The sequence below is a fragment of the Aquila chrysaetos genome, chromosome 2, assembly GCF_900496995.4.
Source record: "Aquila chrysaetos chrysaetos chromosome 2, bAquChr1.4, whole genome shotgun sequence".
Classification (NCBI taxonomy): domain Eukaryota; kingdom Metazoa; phylum Chordata; class Aves; order Accipitriformes; family Accipitridae; genus Aquila; species Aquila chrysaetos.
This window is the reverse complement of record NC_044005.1, coordinates 39,524,833-39,538,560: the sequence shown is the minus strand read 5'-3', so window position 1 is coordinate 39,538,560 and position 13,728 is coordinate 39,524,833. Positions and strand designations below refer to the sequence as shown.

The 13,728-nt window shown below is 45.0% G+C and overlaps 1 protein-coding gene across 6 annotated transcripts in view; it reads right to left on the bottom strand.

Annotated features, from left to right (window-relative positions):
- Positions 1-13,508, bottom strand: part of SMOC1 (SPARC related modular calcium binding 1) — a 139,675-nt gene extending 126,167 nt beyond the window's left edge. For 2 of the 6 annotated variants that reach the window (XM_030001409.2, XM_030001447.2), the window contains exon 1: positions 13,217-13,504. In XM_030001409.2, coding sequence (XP_029857269.1) covers positions 13,217-13,321 — 105 coding nt within the window. In that variant the 5' untranslated portion in view covers positions 13,322-13,504. Of the gene's footprint in view, positions 1-13,216 lie in introns of all 6 variants that reach the window. The other 4 variants (XM_030001457.2, XM_030001420.2, XM_030001429.2 and 1 more) reach the window with 4 other exon arrangements.
- Positions 13,509-13,728: the final 220 nt, after the last annotated feature.

Genomic DNA, 13,728 nt, shown 5'->3' with positions numbered 1-13,728 from the left:
TTTTCTAGCCTAATAGCTTATATTGCAATTACCAGAGTGGATTCCAAGCTTCAACTAAGACAGACACTTGCCAGTTATTCATTCAGCCCTCCACAATTGCCTCTTCAGTAGCTTGTAGTGTTTGTTGAATCACTGCCATTTGAGTTTTAAAGTGGGATAACTCTATAATCTTACTCAATTTCCACAAAGACTTCCCCCGAAGGGGAAATCACACTTAAAGGGAAGCTTCCTACAAAGTCAAGCTCATGGTCTGAAAGCAGTAGGTCCAACTAAAACTGTTCAAGCTGAGTAGCCTCTGCATACAGCACTAGATTTAACATAGATATTGCCCTATAATACATCTGGAAAGATTCCCAAGAGCCAGCTGCACACTTAACCATCATCAGCTGTGAACAAGGTGACACTGGGTACCATCAGCTTCCTCCCCAGAAAATACTTAAGACAGAGGCATGTCTGTCCCTAAAGTAAGGGGAAACTTCCTGGTGCTTTCCCTTCACTTCAGGGATCTGGAGCTCCAAGCCAAGTGCTCAAGATGAATAAGAAGCCAGACAGCAGCTTGACAAGAATTTCAGTTAAAGAGTTGATATTGCAACCCAGCAACTGCTTTATCAGCAAAAATAAGAACAGAGCTGGGTAATGCAGAAGACGAAAGTACTCCCTACTCTTTGGGAAAGAAATTCTTCCTCAAACCCTGTCCCCTGCCTATTTTAAGAGGTTTCCTCTATTCAGAGCCATCAAATTCTGATGGTAATTTAGTCCAGGGCATTAACTAAGCAAGCTTCATCAGTGTCAGCATTTATAAATGCTGTCTTCAGTTAGTATCTTGTTGAATCCAGTAGTGACTTCATTCAGATGCTTTTGTGTAAACAATGCCTAGCACTGCTGTCAATCACCTCACAACAAAACAGATGCCAAGAGAGTCTTGTATTTTTACATCAGCATCTGCTAGTGAAACAAAAGCCACTAGCAAGTCCCACTAAAGCAATTTTAGATAAGTATGGTTCTACCCATCTGAACATTGGCATGAGATTTGACAAGATTATCTCTTCTCACTTGATCCTAATTGGTTGCCCTAGGAAATGCATGGATATGCATGAACATTCGTCTGCCATACAGCGAAGAGTTGACATGCTTGGCTTAGGTTGTTTGTGGTAATCCCTAGGTTTGCTTTCTAATAAATACTAACCAGAGTCAAGCCAAAGATAACACCCTATTTTGTCCTCTTAATCTGAGGTGACCTCATCCTGTCTATCATTAGCCTTCTGGCACTTCCTGAATATAAGTGCTTGTATTTTCCATGGTTTCATGCAAGGTGAAGACAAGGAAAGAGAAGTGAAAGTCATCTTTAGCATTGGCTCTGACATGCTGCACTTAATCATTGCACCAAAAGGTTGGTTACATCTCTACACCTGAGAAGAGTTTATCAAAGCTGAACAAACCAAAGGAAAGCATGTCAGGTGGAAAACGTATGTGCAGTTTAACTTGATTTACTTGCCCCAGTGATTTCCAAAGAAAAGCATGAATTCCTGAAGTTGGACTCACCTTTGCCAGGAGGAAGGCTTCAGGCAGTGTTCAGCAAGAAGTACCAAGTTCAGAACTGTTCTCCCACTCTCCTTGCCCTGCCTGAACAGAGGCATACACAGTACACATCTTGGAGGGTGTAGAGCAGATTTTGACAACAGTCTGGACATAAGGAAAAAGCTAGTCAGACACTTTTCATCTATAGCTATTCTAAAGGTGACACTATCAGTGGGCAGGTTGACTTGGAAGTAGTTATAGTGGAGGTTCCCCACTTAAGGTCAGATGTGGACATTTTCTTAAGAAAAGCAATAATGAGCTAAGAACTGCATGGGACACCTGAGAAGGTATCAAGTTTAACAGGAAGAACAGTTACTGTGATAAGATACCCATCTTTTTTTAACACAGGGAAAGAAAGATATGCCTTTGGAACTCAGTATTCTTTGCTACAGAGAAAAACCTGCTGACAGCTGAAGTTAGACTTTCTATTTGGGACTGTCATTCACTCAACAGCACAAATGTTGCTGGTTGTGGTTTTAAAGCTTCAACTAAAATAAAATCCTTCTCTTTGCAAATTGCATGGGATTTTCCTAATGAACTCTTCCTATCTATTCTGGGGCTCCTGGGGAGGCGGGGCAGGGGGGGAAGTCCCTAGGTTACATAAAGCAATTGTGGAAGCTTTTTTGGTTTTAGTTTGTCTTCACGCCAGCAGAACTAGAAGCAAATCTTGGACACTATTAGGTAAATTCTTAGAGTTCCAACAGGAAATTTAAAAACTTAGTTTACTTCTGACACTCACCAGCTATTCAAGCTAGATCGGAGTCTCAAATATTTGGGCTCAAGATGTACTTGTCATACAACTGGGTCAATTCCAGAGATGAAGGGCAGGTTTTAAGAATGCTCAAATTTACTGAAGTGTGGCAGTTTTCTTCCTCCCACTCAGTTCCAATTTCAGCAGCAAAAAACCCTAGTGTTCTAGAAAACATGCTGAGTTTTTCTGAAGTTAACTCTACAGGCAAAACTCAGTTTGGAAGTTGAGACTGATTTTATTTTTTTTACTTACTTTCATGCAAGAACAACACACACGAACCAGGATAGCTCTTATCCTAGGAGGATGAAGCTAACATAGCTACACATTATAGCTGTGTTTACACTAACAGATTTTACCAAACAGAGCAGATGAATTAAGGTGCTTTGTCCTATGGGTGCTTTTACACCCCAAGTAGAAGTCTGCAAACCATACACTGCAATATGTTGATGAGCAATAGCTAGCTTCAGTTCCAATACTGCTGCCAAAGTGCTTGAGGTAAAGAAGCACTTCTGTGGTAAAGAAAAGCTCAACTTCTTTCTGTTCCCAATCCAGCTAGTTTGGAACTCCTTTAGGTATCTATCCTTCACAATAAAAATCCTGAAATTTAGATACTCATTGACAACTGAGGACAAAGACAAAAAAAGCACCAGCAGCCCTAGTTTCACATTGATTGCTTCCCACTCCCCATCCTATTCACGCTCAAGAGGCACCTATACTATTGACAACATGGCAAAAATTTAACTTGACTAGTTATTTAAAGCTCCATCAGCCACCTTAAATGTAATCCTGATTTTCACAGTGTGCATAACTGATAGGTGAGCTGTGAAGTTCTGGAGAATTCCTGCAGTTAGATTTTAACAACTCTGCAAGTTTTGAGAAGGCTAGTAGTTTAGGTGACAGCTCAAGTCCAGGAGAATACAATTTTTTTCTGCCAACACACTTGTTACTTCAGAGGAACCAAGGACAAAACCTGGCAGCCTTGGAAAACTTCAACAGCTACCGCCAGTAACATCCAGACTACTTTGTAGGCAACTGGCCTGCCTCAATGGAAGAGTCCTTAATTTAAAAAAGAAAACCACCACCAAGTTGGAGTATAAAGCACTTTCAGAGTTCACTGTGAAGAAAATGCTCAGCTCCCTGGAAGTTCCTGAAGATGAGCATCCAAAAAAATAAATTTGGGCTGACATACTTCCAGACAATGATTAATAAGCTACCAGCAACAAAGTATGTTTATGTCCATTTTGTAAACATCTGTAGAAATTGCAGCTACTACTCCTAGAGTTCAAGCTTAAACTAGGAAGAGTAAAGTAAGTGCAAGACCAGTTACTGCCACTGAGATAACACCCCGCCTCAATGCAGCAGAACATCACTGGCTATACAGAGCACCTAACAAGCTAAAGCCTATAGAAGACAGCTTTGACTTCCAATCCTGCACCTGTGTGTGATTCCTGCTCCTAAAAATACTGGCTGTACCTGTGTAATAGTAAAGCAAAGATAGCGCATAGACACTGACAAAGTCAGAGGAATGCTGGTAGCAACCTTGAGAAAAATTCATAGCAAATTCCTTCAATGTTTATCCCCTTATGGAAAACATGAGCCACTCGTTAGGTAGCACAACCACCACTGAAATACCTTCTTCCACTATTAGGTATCACCTATTCATATAAGCAGTAGGCACTTTGCCATCACTTCAGATTTTACCTATAAAGCTGCAGGACAGCACCTCTAGCATAACCTGAGGCCTTTAGGTACAGCCAGAGGCACTATTCTCTTACAGTCAAGTAAACCCATGGACTTGTACACATGTGCAGTGCACTTAAGATATCCTATCTCATGGCAACTGCTTTCAGAAGCTCTAGCAGGATAGATTTCTGCATCTAGCATAATTATCAGGAATACTTCAGATTGCATCTAAATAGATGCAATTGCATCTAATTGAGGGCAAATAACACCACCAGCAGCAGCGCTGAGAATCCTACTGGCTACAGTTTACTACAACAGCAGGAAGATACGGCAGCAGTGCTGCGTTACTGCCTTACACCAGATCCCTCACCTAACAGAACTCCAAAGCCTTGGAGGTAGATATTAGTACTGTTTAAGTTAAAAGGGTGGAGCAAGTTGTTCTACATTTACATATTTTTATATTAAGACACAGAAAGGGAAACAAGTGAAGTTAATCTCTGGAACTGTGTGCAATGAACACTTCTTTTTTGCTACAAACAGCCCTGTTCATTTCATACATATCAGTCTTATGGACTTCTACCTTAGAAGCATTTTGCTTCCACTAAGACTGAGAAACATACACATTAAAACTCATCTTTCCCTTACAAGTTTGGAGCATATTATCCTTTAGTGTTCCAGACACATACACACTTTTAAGAGCTCCTTTTGCACACAGCTTACCTACTTTTGCAACTTTTAAGAGCAGAGGAATAAGCCAAATGCAAAACTCCAGGCAAAAGCCAACGAGTTACCACCATTCTGTATGGTAACTAGACCTAAATCAGAAGTAGCTACTTGGCACAGACAGAAACCCCTTTATCTGCCCAGTATCTACAAACTCCAACTCATTTAATGTCCTCCACTTGGAAATTACACCCAAGAGCTTCTGGCTTTTTAGTTCTTAACCCGCACCTCATTCCACCAAGTATTTGTTTAAGCCTAAGTGTAGACTGCATGTAAATCCGCTTCAAAGAAATAGGAAGGGAAATGGTTTGATGTACCAGCTAGAGTAGGCTCTTTAATCTTCATTCTACTCAAGCGAGTCTATGATGCAACAAAAGATTATCATCCTATCTGCTTCTGACTAGTGTGTATCTGGTACACACAGAAGCAAGATCTAGAGATAGTGTACATCTGGACATCTTTCCTAGGCATGTGTCCCTGTTGTACATTAAAGGATACCACTACCTTTACCAGGTGTTTTCACCTGAGTATGCTTCCTTATCTATTTGATTCCTGGTTCACTCCCCCCTCTATACCAGAGGTAGCCACACTGCTGCTTCTGCAGCCCAAGGAACAGCCATGAGTCTGCTCAGTTTCATGGTGGCTGTAGAACATAAGATAGTTACCTTTACATTAAGACTGTATTGGATTATTTTCACTTGCTGGAGTGTCAAACCCTAAAGCATTAGAATTCTAACTGAAGGATCAGATGATCTCTTATTTCAGGTTCTCCGTACAACCAAAGAAAAAGTTCTTAACCCAGTATTCTAGAACTCCACAAGATTATAGAAGCAGCACTATTCCACACATCACAACAAGCCTAAGTATAGCAGCTAAGCTAGTGGACTTTTCTCATCAGAAGGCAGAGTATGGCTTCCCCATGCAATTCAAGTGATTGATCTCAGTCATGGAACAGGGATGGGCAACATTTTCCACATTCCTTCTAGTCTGTGACCCAGCTAATGGTAACAGAGGACTGGTGGCCAAGAGAAACTCTGAAACCAAATCTGCCCACTAAGTGTTTGGAACCTCTCCTCCCTATTTGAAGATCAGCACTTCTCTGCCGATACGATTCCAACTACCATTAACTGGACCAGTGGCCAAGAAAAAACTCAGAAAAGCAAGTCATTTCATCTGTCCTGCTTCCCCATCTTCCTTATTCCTATGCACCTTCCCTTCCACTTCCTGTGATTCTTTCTATCAGAAGCTCACCCATGAGAAAGCCCTCGCTTTTACCACCCCCGTCCACCCCAGCTTTAATCAAATGTCTCAGTGGCACAGAACAGCAGGCTTCCTCCACTCTGAAAACAGTGAATAGATTCAGTCTATGCCTTGCCCAGAAAGAATGTTGCATGCAGACAGTCTGCTTCTTTCCCCTTAGCCACTCCAAGTCAAAGATTTTGGTGCAAGGCAACCCAGTTTACAGAACCGTGGCACATGGTCTCGGTCTGTGCTCAAGTACTGAGCAGTGTGGCACTCTGCGGCACTTACCTGTGTACTACTGTCCTGCTCTCATTCATTCGTGTTCTTCATCCAGAGGCAGTAGTTGCTCCTCAAGAACTCCACCTCCAGCCCAGGAGAGGAGTCTGGGTGCCCATGGCAGAGCAAGTTATCTGCCTACACGCACCAGTTTCTGTATGGCTTCCTCCACCTGCATGGAAGAGCCTGCCAGCAGCACTGATGGGTAGCTTGTCTAGGCTTTGCTGCCAGACTCTACTTGACAAAACTCTGAGCCAACCTTTAATGATGCAGCCTCTGTTCCTATAGTAACTAGCATTATTTTCCCATCTCCAGGCACAGGTGCTTTCCCTCAAGGTCTAACTTCACTCTCTTTTCACACCTACCACTCACTTCCCCACTGCATAGCTACGTGCCACTCCAAATGAGAACACCTGTCAGTGGGCTCTCAAAAGCAGCTGGCTCAGCCACAAGCCAGTGGGAGGCAAAAATGCATAAACCCAACATGCAGGCATGTCCTCCCAAGCAGGCTACAGCTGGGAGACCACCAGGGAAGAGTTTGACAGTGCAGGCATTTGGAGGCTTATGGGAGCTTCTAGGCCACTGCTCTGAAGACAAAAGCACAACTGCCCCAGAGAAGCCATCATGAGAAACATCTGACAGAACCACCTTCCACCAAGGCTGTTACTCCAGGCTACCACTGGCACCTTAGCATCATCCAGTCAGGACCAGACCAGTCTTAAGGCCACCTTGGAAGGGTCACGCAGACTAGAATGAATCCCTTTATAAGCCAAAGCCTCTGTTTGCTCCATCACCCATACACACACTGTAGGGACTGCACTTCCAGTATGTAGGCCTTTTACTCAGCACAAGGCTCCCTCAGCAATTCCTGTAGGGGAGCATAACAAACATATTTGTCTCTTCAATTTTGTAAGGAATAGCATTTGTGAGTGGGCAGACCCACTATACAAGGCAATGTTTTCCTCAAATGAGCAGATGATTCTTCCCTAATGCTCATGAATATCGCTAACACTATCTACAGTGTTACTGTAGCATCCCACAGGAGTCCAAGTTGCATCAGGAGGCTACTCTGATAAGGAGAAAAACCATCCAAGACAGGAGCCATGAGCCCAGTTTCAAGGTAAGGCCTCATCCTGAGGGAGCTGACTGCTCTCAGGCTGAAGAACCACAGATAGCCTACATGAGGTCACATACAAAGAGCTCCTTTGTATGGTGGGTGGTTGTTTTCACTGCCCTGAGTGCAAGCTTTACACTCTGGTGTGACTAGCTATGCTTTCCTGCTGTTACTCTCCTATGGCTACAATGCCTCCCCAAAAAGAGAGCGCAGAGTTGCATTCTCAGTCATGACCAGAAGGTTTTCCATGCCAGAATACTCCCTTCTCATACCTACAGGCAGTAAAGCCACCACACACAAAAAGCTTCACAGGGCTCACATGCAAGCTGCTGAACACAAGCCTGGACTGCTCATGTGAGCCAGTCGGAAGACAGAGACAGTTACAAACCACATTCATCACATCCTGGTAGTTTCTCTGTATAAGCAAACATCTCACTGACCTCACACCTTACCCAGGAAGTTCCAGCAGGAAAGTGATTCACCCACAGCAAAGGCAGCCTTCAGTGTTGGGGCAAGAACTTCACAAATGGAAGAGCTTCTCACAAACAAGCATAGGAAGCTTAGAGTCCTATCAATGCAACAACAGTAGTTAAGCTTGTAATGCAACGGCAAAGTAGGCTTCATAGTTCAAGTCACAAGCTGGAACATCCGCTTCCCTGCCAGAACTTCACTCGATGACAAAGCAGTAAACTACCACCACTGCACACCAAGCTTTGCTCAAGGTCTGGTGTGCCACAGAGCCCCTGGATGTCAGTACCAGAGACCTTGTGGCAGCTGCTGGGGGGCTCCAACAGGAAGCCATCATGCTGTCACACAGGAGGCTAAGTGTGACAGTTGGCACAGCAGCCTGCAGGGATTAGCTTCAGTTTCACCTGTGTTGGCTCCATGTTTAGCTTTTAATATGAGCGTGTTATTGTGTAACACTTAACTGCACTGTCAGATGTGCCAGCCCCAGAAGAACTGGGGATTCAGCAGCCAAGTAGGAGACAAATGGGTTTTTGTTTGTTTGGGGTTTTTTGACATAGTAATGTCGCAATTAGTTTGAGATGGCAGGATAAGAACTTCTAAGATATTTAAACAGCAATATTAATATTCCAGAGCTACTATACCACTGAAATGAGGTTTACAGTCATCTTACCAATTGCTTCAGGCTATCTGGAAATGAAAGAAGCCAAGACAGCATCTGCTCTGCACTGATGGCAGTGAAGATTACCTTAGCACATGACTAGTGCTAGAAACTTGAAAACTAGTCCAAGAGGTTACCACTGCAGTTGTTCCACCAGCTACCGAGCTTGCTGCCACCACCAGCAGAAATACATGAGCAGTTTCCTTTTCTGTATCAAATCTTTTGGTGGCAAGAAATCTTTCACTAGCAACAGAGGTCATTAACATGAGTGAAATATTCTCGTAGCCAACTCAGCTCAGGCAACTAAAACACCAACTCTAAAACTACACAGAGCAAGCTGGATCCTACAGTGTTTTCCTGTTTAGAACAGGAATGTATCGGAACATAATGTTTTAATACTTCTCCACACAAGAATTAATCCTGTTTCTCAACACAGTTGCATAATGTATAAAAAGCAAGTCAGATCAGTTTCTTTGGTACACATCAAGGAAATCAGCTGTCCAACATTAAAGGTCTAAATAGGAACAAGGAGAGAGAGAGAGAAATAATTAGTATAGCTCTATATACAATTAGAGCTTCCACTTAGGGAAGAACATCTCTCGCCCAACCAAAACAGAGTATCTGTAACCAAAAGCTATTTGCCATAGGGTAACAAATCTGTCCTGTCAGAGGATGCTTTTCTAAAGACTGGCCTTCAGGTACTTATTCCTTCACTAAAATGAGTCTTTCCAACAGTAAGGAAATCTAAAACATTAAAGTGCTTCAGTCGTTACTTACCAGTGTAGACCTTTCCAATGCACAGTGATGATTAAGCTCAAACCAAGAAACAAAATTCAGCCATTGAAAACCTATCCTAAGTTTCACTCTTCTGTTCTAGATCTTCATATGGAGCCCTTTGCTTTACATTTTTATCATATGTCCTTTTCTAATTTCTTCCCACCATGAAGAACACAGTCTCCCTAATTTTAGTAGAGAATGTGTAAAGACACCTGCTTTGTGGAACCCTCCCAGCAGGGCTACAGGGAGAACACACAGCGCAACACAGGCTCCTTGGCACAAGCTGCAATGCTGCTTGCTCCTCCACAGGGAATGGCAAATCTGCAGGAACCTTTTCAGCACTTTTTATCAAGGTTCTTATTTGGGGTTCTAACTAGCCTGCTGCAGCAGGGAATTCCCATTGCTCTGTGGCACTCCAGTTTATACACTGGAATCTGTGGGTATCTTCATAGTTTTACTATCTACTACCTCCCTTCACAACAGCACTGAACTGGAATGTCCCCCCATCTCCAATCAGCATGCCTTCAAGGAGGTACATTGCACATTTCCATACATGAAACTAGGAAGAAAGTTACAGTGACTGCCCTGCCCTCCCATTTCTTAGTCCTCTGCAGTCACTGGGGGGTACAGATCCCCAGTCTTCCAGAACAGCTTTTGACTGCCGCAGTCATGTTCTGCTCCTTCTGTAAGCACCCACCATTTTCCTATGCTAGTATTTGTCATTACTTCCACCAACAGTTCTCTGCCATAAATGGAGCAAGTTCATAATGGTCAAGCATTACACTCAAAAAGCAGGGGCCTACACGGATCTATCTTTCTGAACTAGAAAGACAAAGGTCACAATTTATTGTTCAGATGGGGGAAAACAGACCTTAGTGGCACAATCTATTTATTCTGCTATGAAAGAGTACTGCTCAAATGCACCACATGGCAGGTGATGCACGAGCCAGCCCAGTCAAGCTCCCCATCTATCACTTTGGGGTCAAGGAAGGGAAACAGCAACACCTGGCTTGTCACACAACTCCAGGTCTCATGCCAGCAGAGAAAGAGGCACACAGGAAGTGAATACAAATAGAAAGTAAAGCCTGATTATCTTTTTCCAGAAGGCAACATCCTTCAGACAGACATTTTCCAAGTATGGTCAGTTGATTGCTTCCACAATGCTCTTTAGACCTACAAGACTAGAAGTGACCAAGCAATTGCCTAACACAGCAGAAGCTGTTCTAGAGTCTGTCAAGTGAGGAAACAAGTCACACAACAGCCTTGGGCTTCCTAGTTATTTCTAGAACACCCAAGATATTAGACTTACTATGGGCCTTCACTGGGGATAGTTGTTATTAACTGTCAGTGGGCCACAGCGTATGTACAAAAGCCAGATGTTTCCTACAGGTCATTGACACTTCCCAAGTCTAAGGGATTCATGTCACTGCTCATAGTTTTACTATAACAGAAAACAGCAAGCTTTGTACACCTTTTCAGAGCCAGAAGTACCTCAGCAGGCCCATAGATACTAGCTGCACTTGTAATTTACCTTGGTATTCAAGTAACCATCTTGAATTAACTCGCTTCATCTGAAAGTTTGATCCCTCATTGGCACAAGAGATGTAGATATACTTATTTCCTTCAATACCCTTAGCTTTTCATAATCTTCTGCAAACAGCAGCGAGACTTACTCCTCTGCCCGTGTATTCAGTGACAGTGCTGGCTGCCTAGCTTAGCAGCAACACTACAGTAGTAAGAGGGAAATGCAAGGCAAAAGATCAAGAACTTGCTTCAAGCATTATTGCTGCTCATTTAAACTCATTGAGTAGGATTAAAAACTTCTGTTCACCTTTAAAAGCATTTCAGCTTGCAAGTATTGTAGTTCTAGCGCTTACCATACAAAAAGAAAGTGTGAAAGGGTAAATATCACACCTAGCAATCGAACACCTACAGGATCAGACCCCAGAACTGCAACACTGACACACACTCCTCCCCATCCAGGGAGGGTTTCTGACAGGAATACGCTCTTGATCAAAAGTCAGCATGAGAAACACTGGTGTAACTTGATAATTATCATTGAAAACTGAATAATAAAGAATTTTCTTGTGTACATTGGAATCTAAAGTATGGCACCTTTATACTAATGACAACTTTACTGGCAACGTCTAATCACAAGAGACGAAGCTCAGGGGCTTATGGTACCAATCAACATAGTTGCAAATGAGTAAACCAAACTCCCCACCTCCACATGCACTTAAGCATTGCACTTAAAAGGGTGAGAAGACAGGCTTCATGAGTTAAACATCCTGAAAGTTCACAGCCTTCCATTTAAGAGCTCGTAAGTTAAAACTTTGAGGCACATCTTTCTACAGAACTGTAGACATTGGTGCTCACAGCTGATATTCTCCCCCAGTCATGAACGGAGAAATAGCAAAGTCAGAGAAACAGCAAAGTCAGTTCACTTACTTCAAGCAAAAAGTAAATCAGTAGTCCTTTGTATTTGGTTTTCCACTCTCCTGAAGTAGCTCCCATTCCAAAGACGACACAGCACAGGGAGCAATTATACTGCCTTGTAAAGTACAGTATTTAAAAATGTCATATATGGAAACTGTTTGATAGACAGGCTCATTGTGCAATTATGCACTGCCATCAGGATTTTTTGTTTTGTTCTTTGTTTCAATTGCTCTTCATTAAAGCATTTAGATACCAGTGCTGATGAAGGGCCCTAGTCATCCAGCCTGACTCTTACTTACACCTCAAAGCTCCTCTTTATTTGGCACCACTCCAATTTTGAGGTTTATGCTTGATATCGGGTAATACAGATATATGCATAAGCACCCCTATGTTTCCCCATCCTTTAAAACAGGTCTCCAAGAATTTATGGCACACACTAGTTCTGATCTGCCACGTTCTAACAGTTGCTGTTACACATCTGGCCGTAAAAGAGGCTACACAGCACAGCTGAACATAAGGACACCAGTGCAGCCAGTACACTTTCCATTGCTCTGAGAAGCATTTAATAGCCATCACAGTCAAACAGTGCTTCTATTAAAAAAACTAGAACATTGCACTAAAATCCCTTATTGTTATACTTTGGCCGAGTAGGGATTCCAAAGGCTCCTTGTCTTGCCTAACCATGGTGTAAGTTAATTAGGTACTACATTTCATAGCATTTCAGATTGATGGGTCAAGAATGCACATGGTCAATGCATCCAACACGCCTGCAGAGAGATCAAGTTTTTCCACTTACCCAGAGCAGTGCTTTTATTGCAGCATTGGCTGAAGAACAGCTACTGTTTTGCAGCTTTATAATTGAAAGCTCTCATACTACTCTGTAGCGGTGCTGCAGTGGTAACATTAGCTCACTGGGAGGACCATATTTAGAAAAGATGTTGGTTCTCCCCCAGAGCAATGTAAGAGTTTGGTAAGTGAAATTAACAGCCCCAGTAAGAGTCAAACATTGTCAGATTAAAAAAACAGAGCTAGTCTCCTACGGGGAGAAGTCTGGGCTGAATGCATCTAGCTTTATTGCAGAGATTCATTTAATCCCTACTTGGGAACATAAAAAAAAAAGTCCTAAAGCTCTGTGCTAGGAACAGGGGCTACATTAAACGCGAGAGGAGCAATATAAAAACACAGCCTGCCAACCCCCCCGCCTCCTTTTTTTCTGCAATAAATACCAACAAGTCATACCGATGTACATACTTCGCGCATTCAGCCGGTACCCGGCTTTTAACGAGCGGGGAGGCCCTTCCGAGGGTCTGCGCCCGCGGGGAGCCGGGCCGGGAGGCGCTGCGTGCCCGCCGCGGGGCGGGGGCGGCCGGGGCTCCCCGGCGGCGAGCGCCGGGGCTTCACCTGCGGCGCTGACAGGGCGCGGGGGCGGCGGGCCGGGGGCAGGGCAACCTGCCGCGGCGGGGCGGGCGGGAGAAGGGCGGCCCCGCCGCCGGGGCGGCGGCTCACTTACCCGGGGCCCCGTGGCTCGGTGGCCGCGACCCTGAGGCAGATACGCCAGCAGCAGCGCCAGCAGGAGCGAGCGAGCCCCCGCGCTGCGCCAGGCCCGCGGCACCATCGTCCCTCGGGGGGGGCGGCGGCGGCGGGGTAGCGGCGGGACGGCGGGGCTCTGCGGCCACCGGAGGCGGCTCTCCCGGGCGGCCGCCCCTCAGCCCGGCGGCGGCGGCGTGTCCGTTGGCCGGCGGCGCGCGCGGTGCCCCGGGCCGGCTCTGCCCCCTCCCGCCGCGGCAGGTTACCCGCCTCGGCCATGGGGATGCCCGTTATAAAGCCGCGGCGGGGCGGGGCCGGGCGCCACTGACTGCGGCGCGCACCTATGGCAGCGCGGCCGCCGCGGGCTGCAGCCAATGGCGGGGAGGCAGGGCCGTCCGCCCCGCCCTACTGCACCCCGCCCCGCCCCGCCCCGCCGCCGCTCCCGGGTGTGAGGCGGGCGGCGCAGGTTGGCCCCGGGCGGCCGCGGTGCTGCCG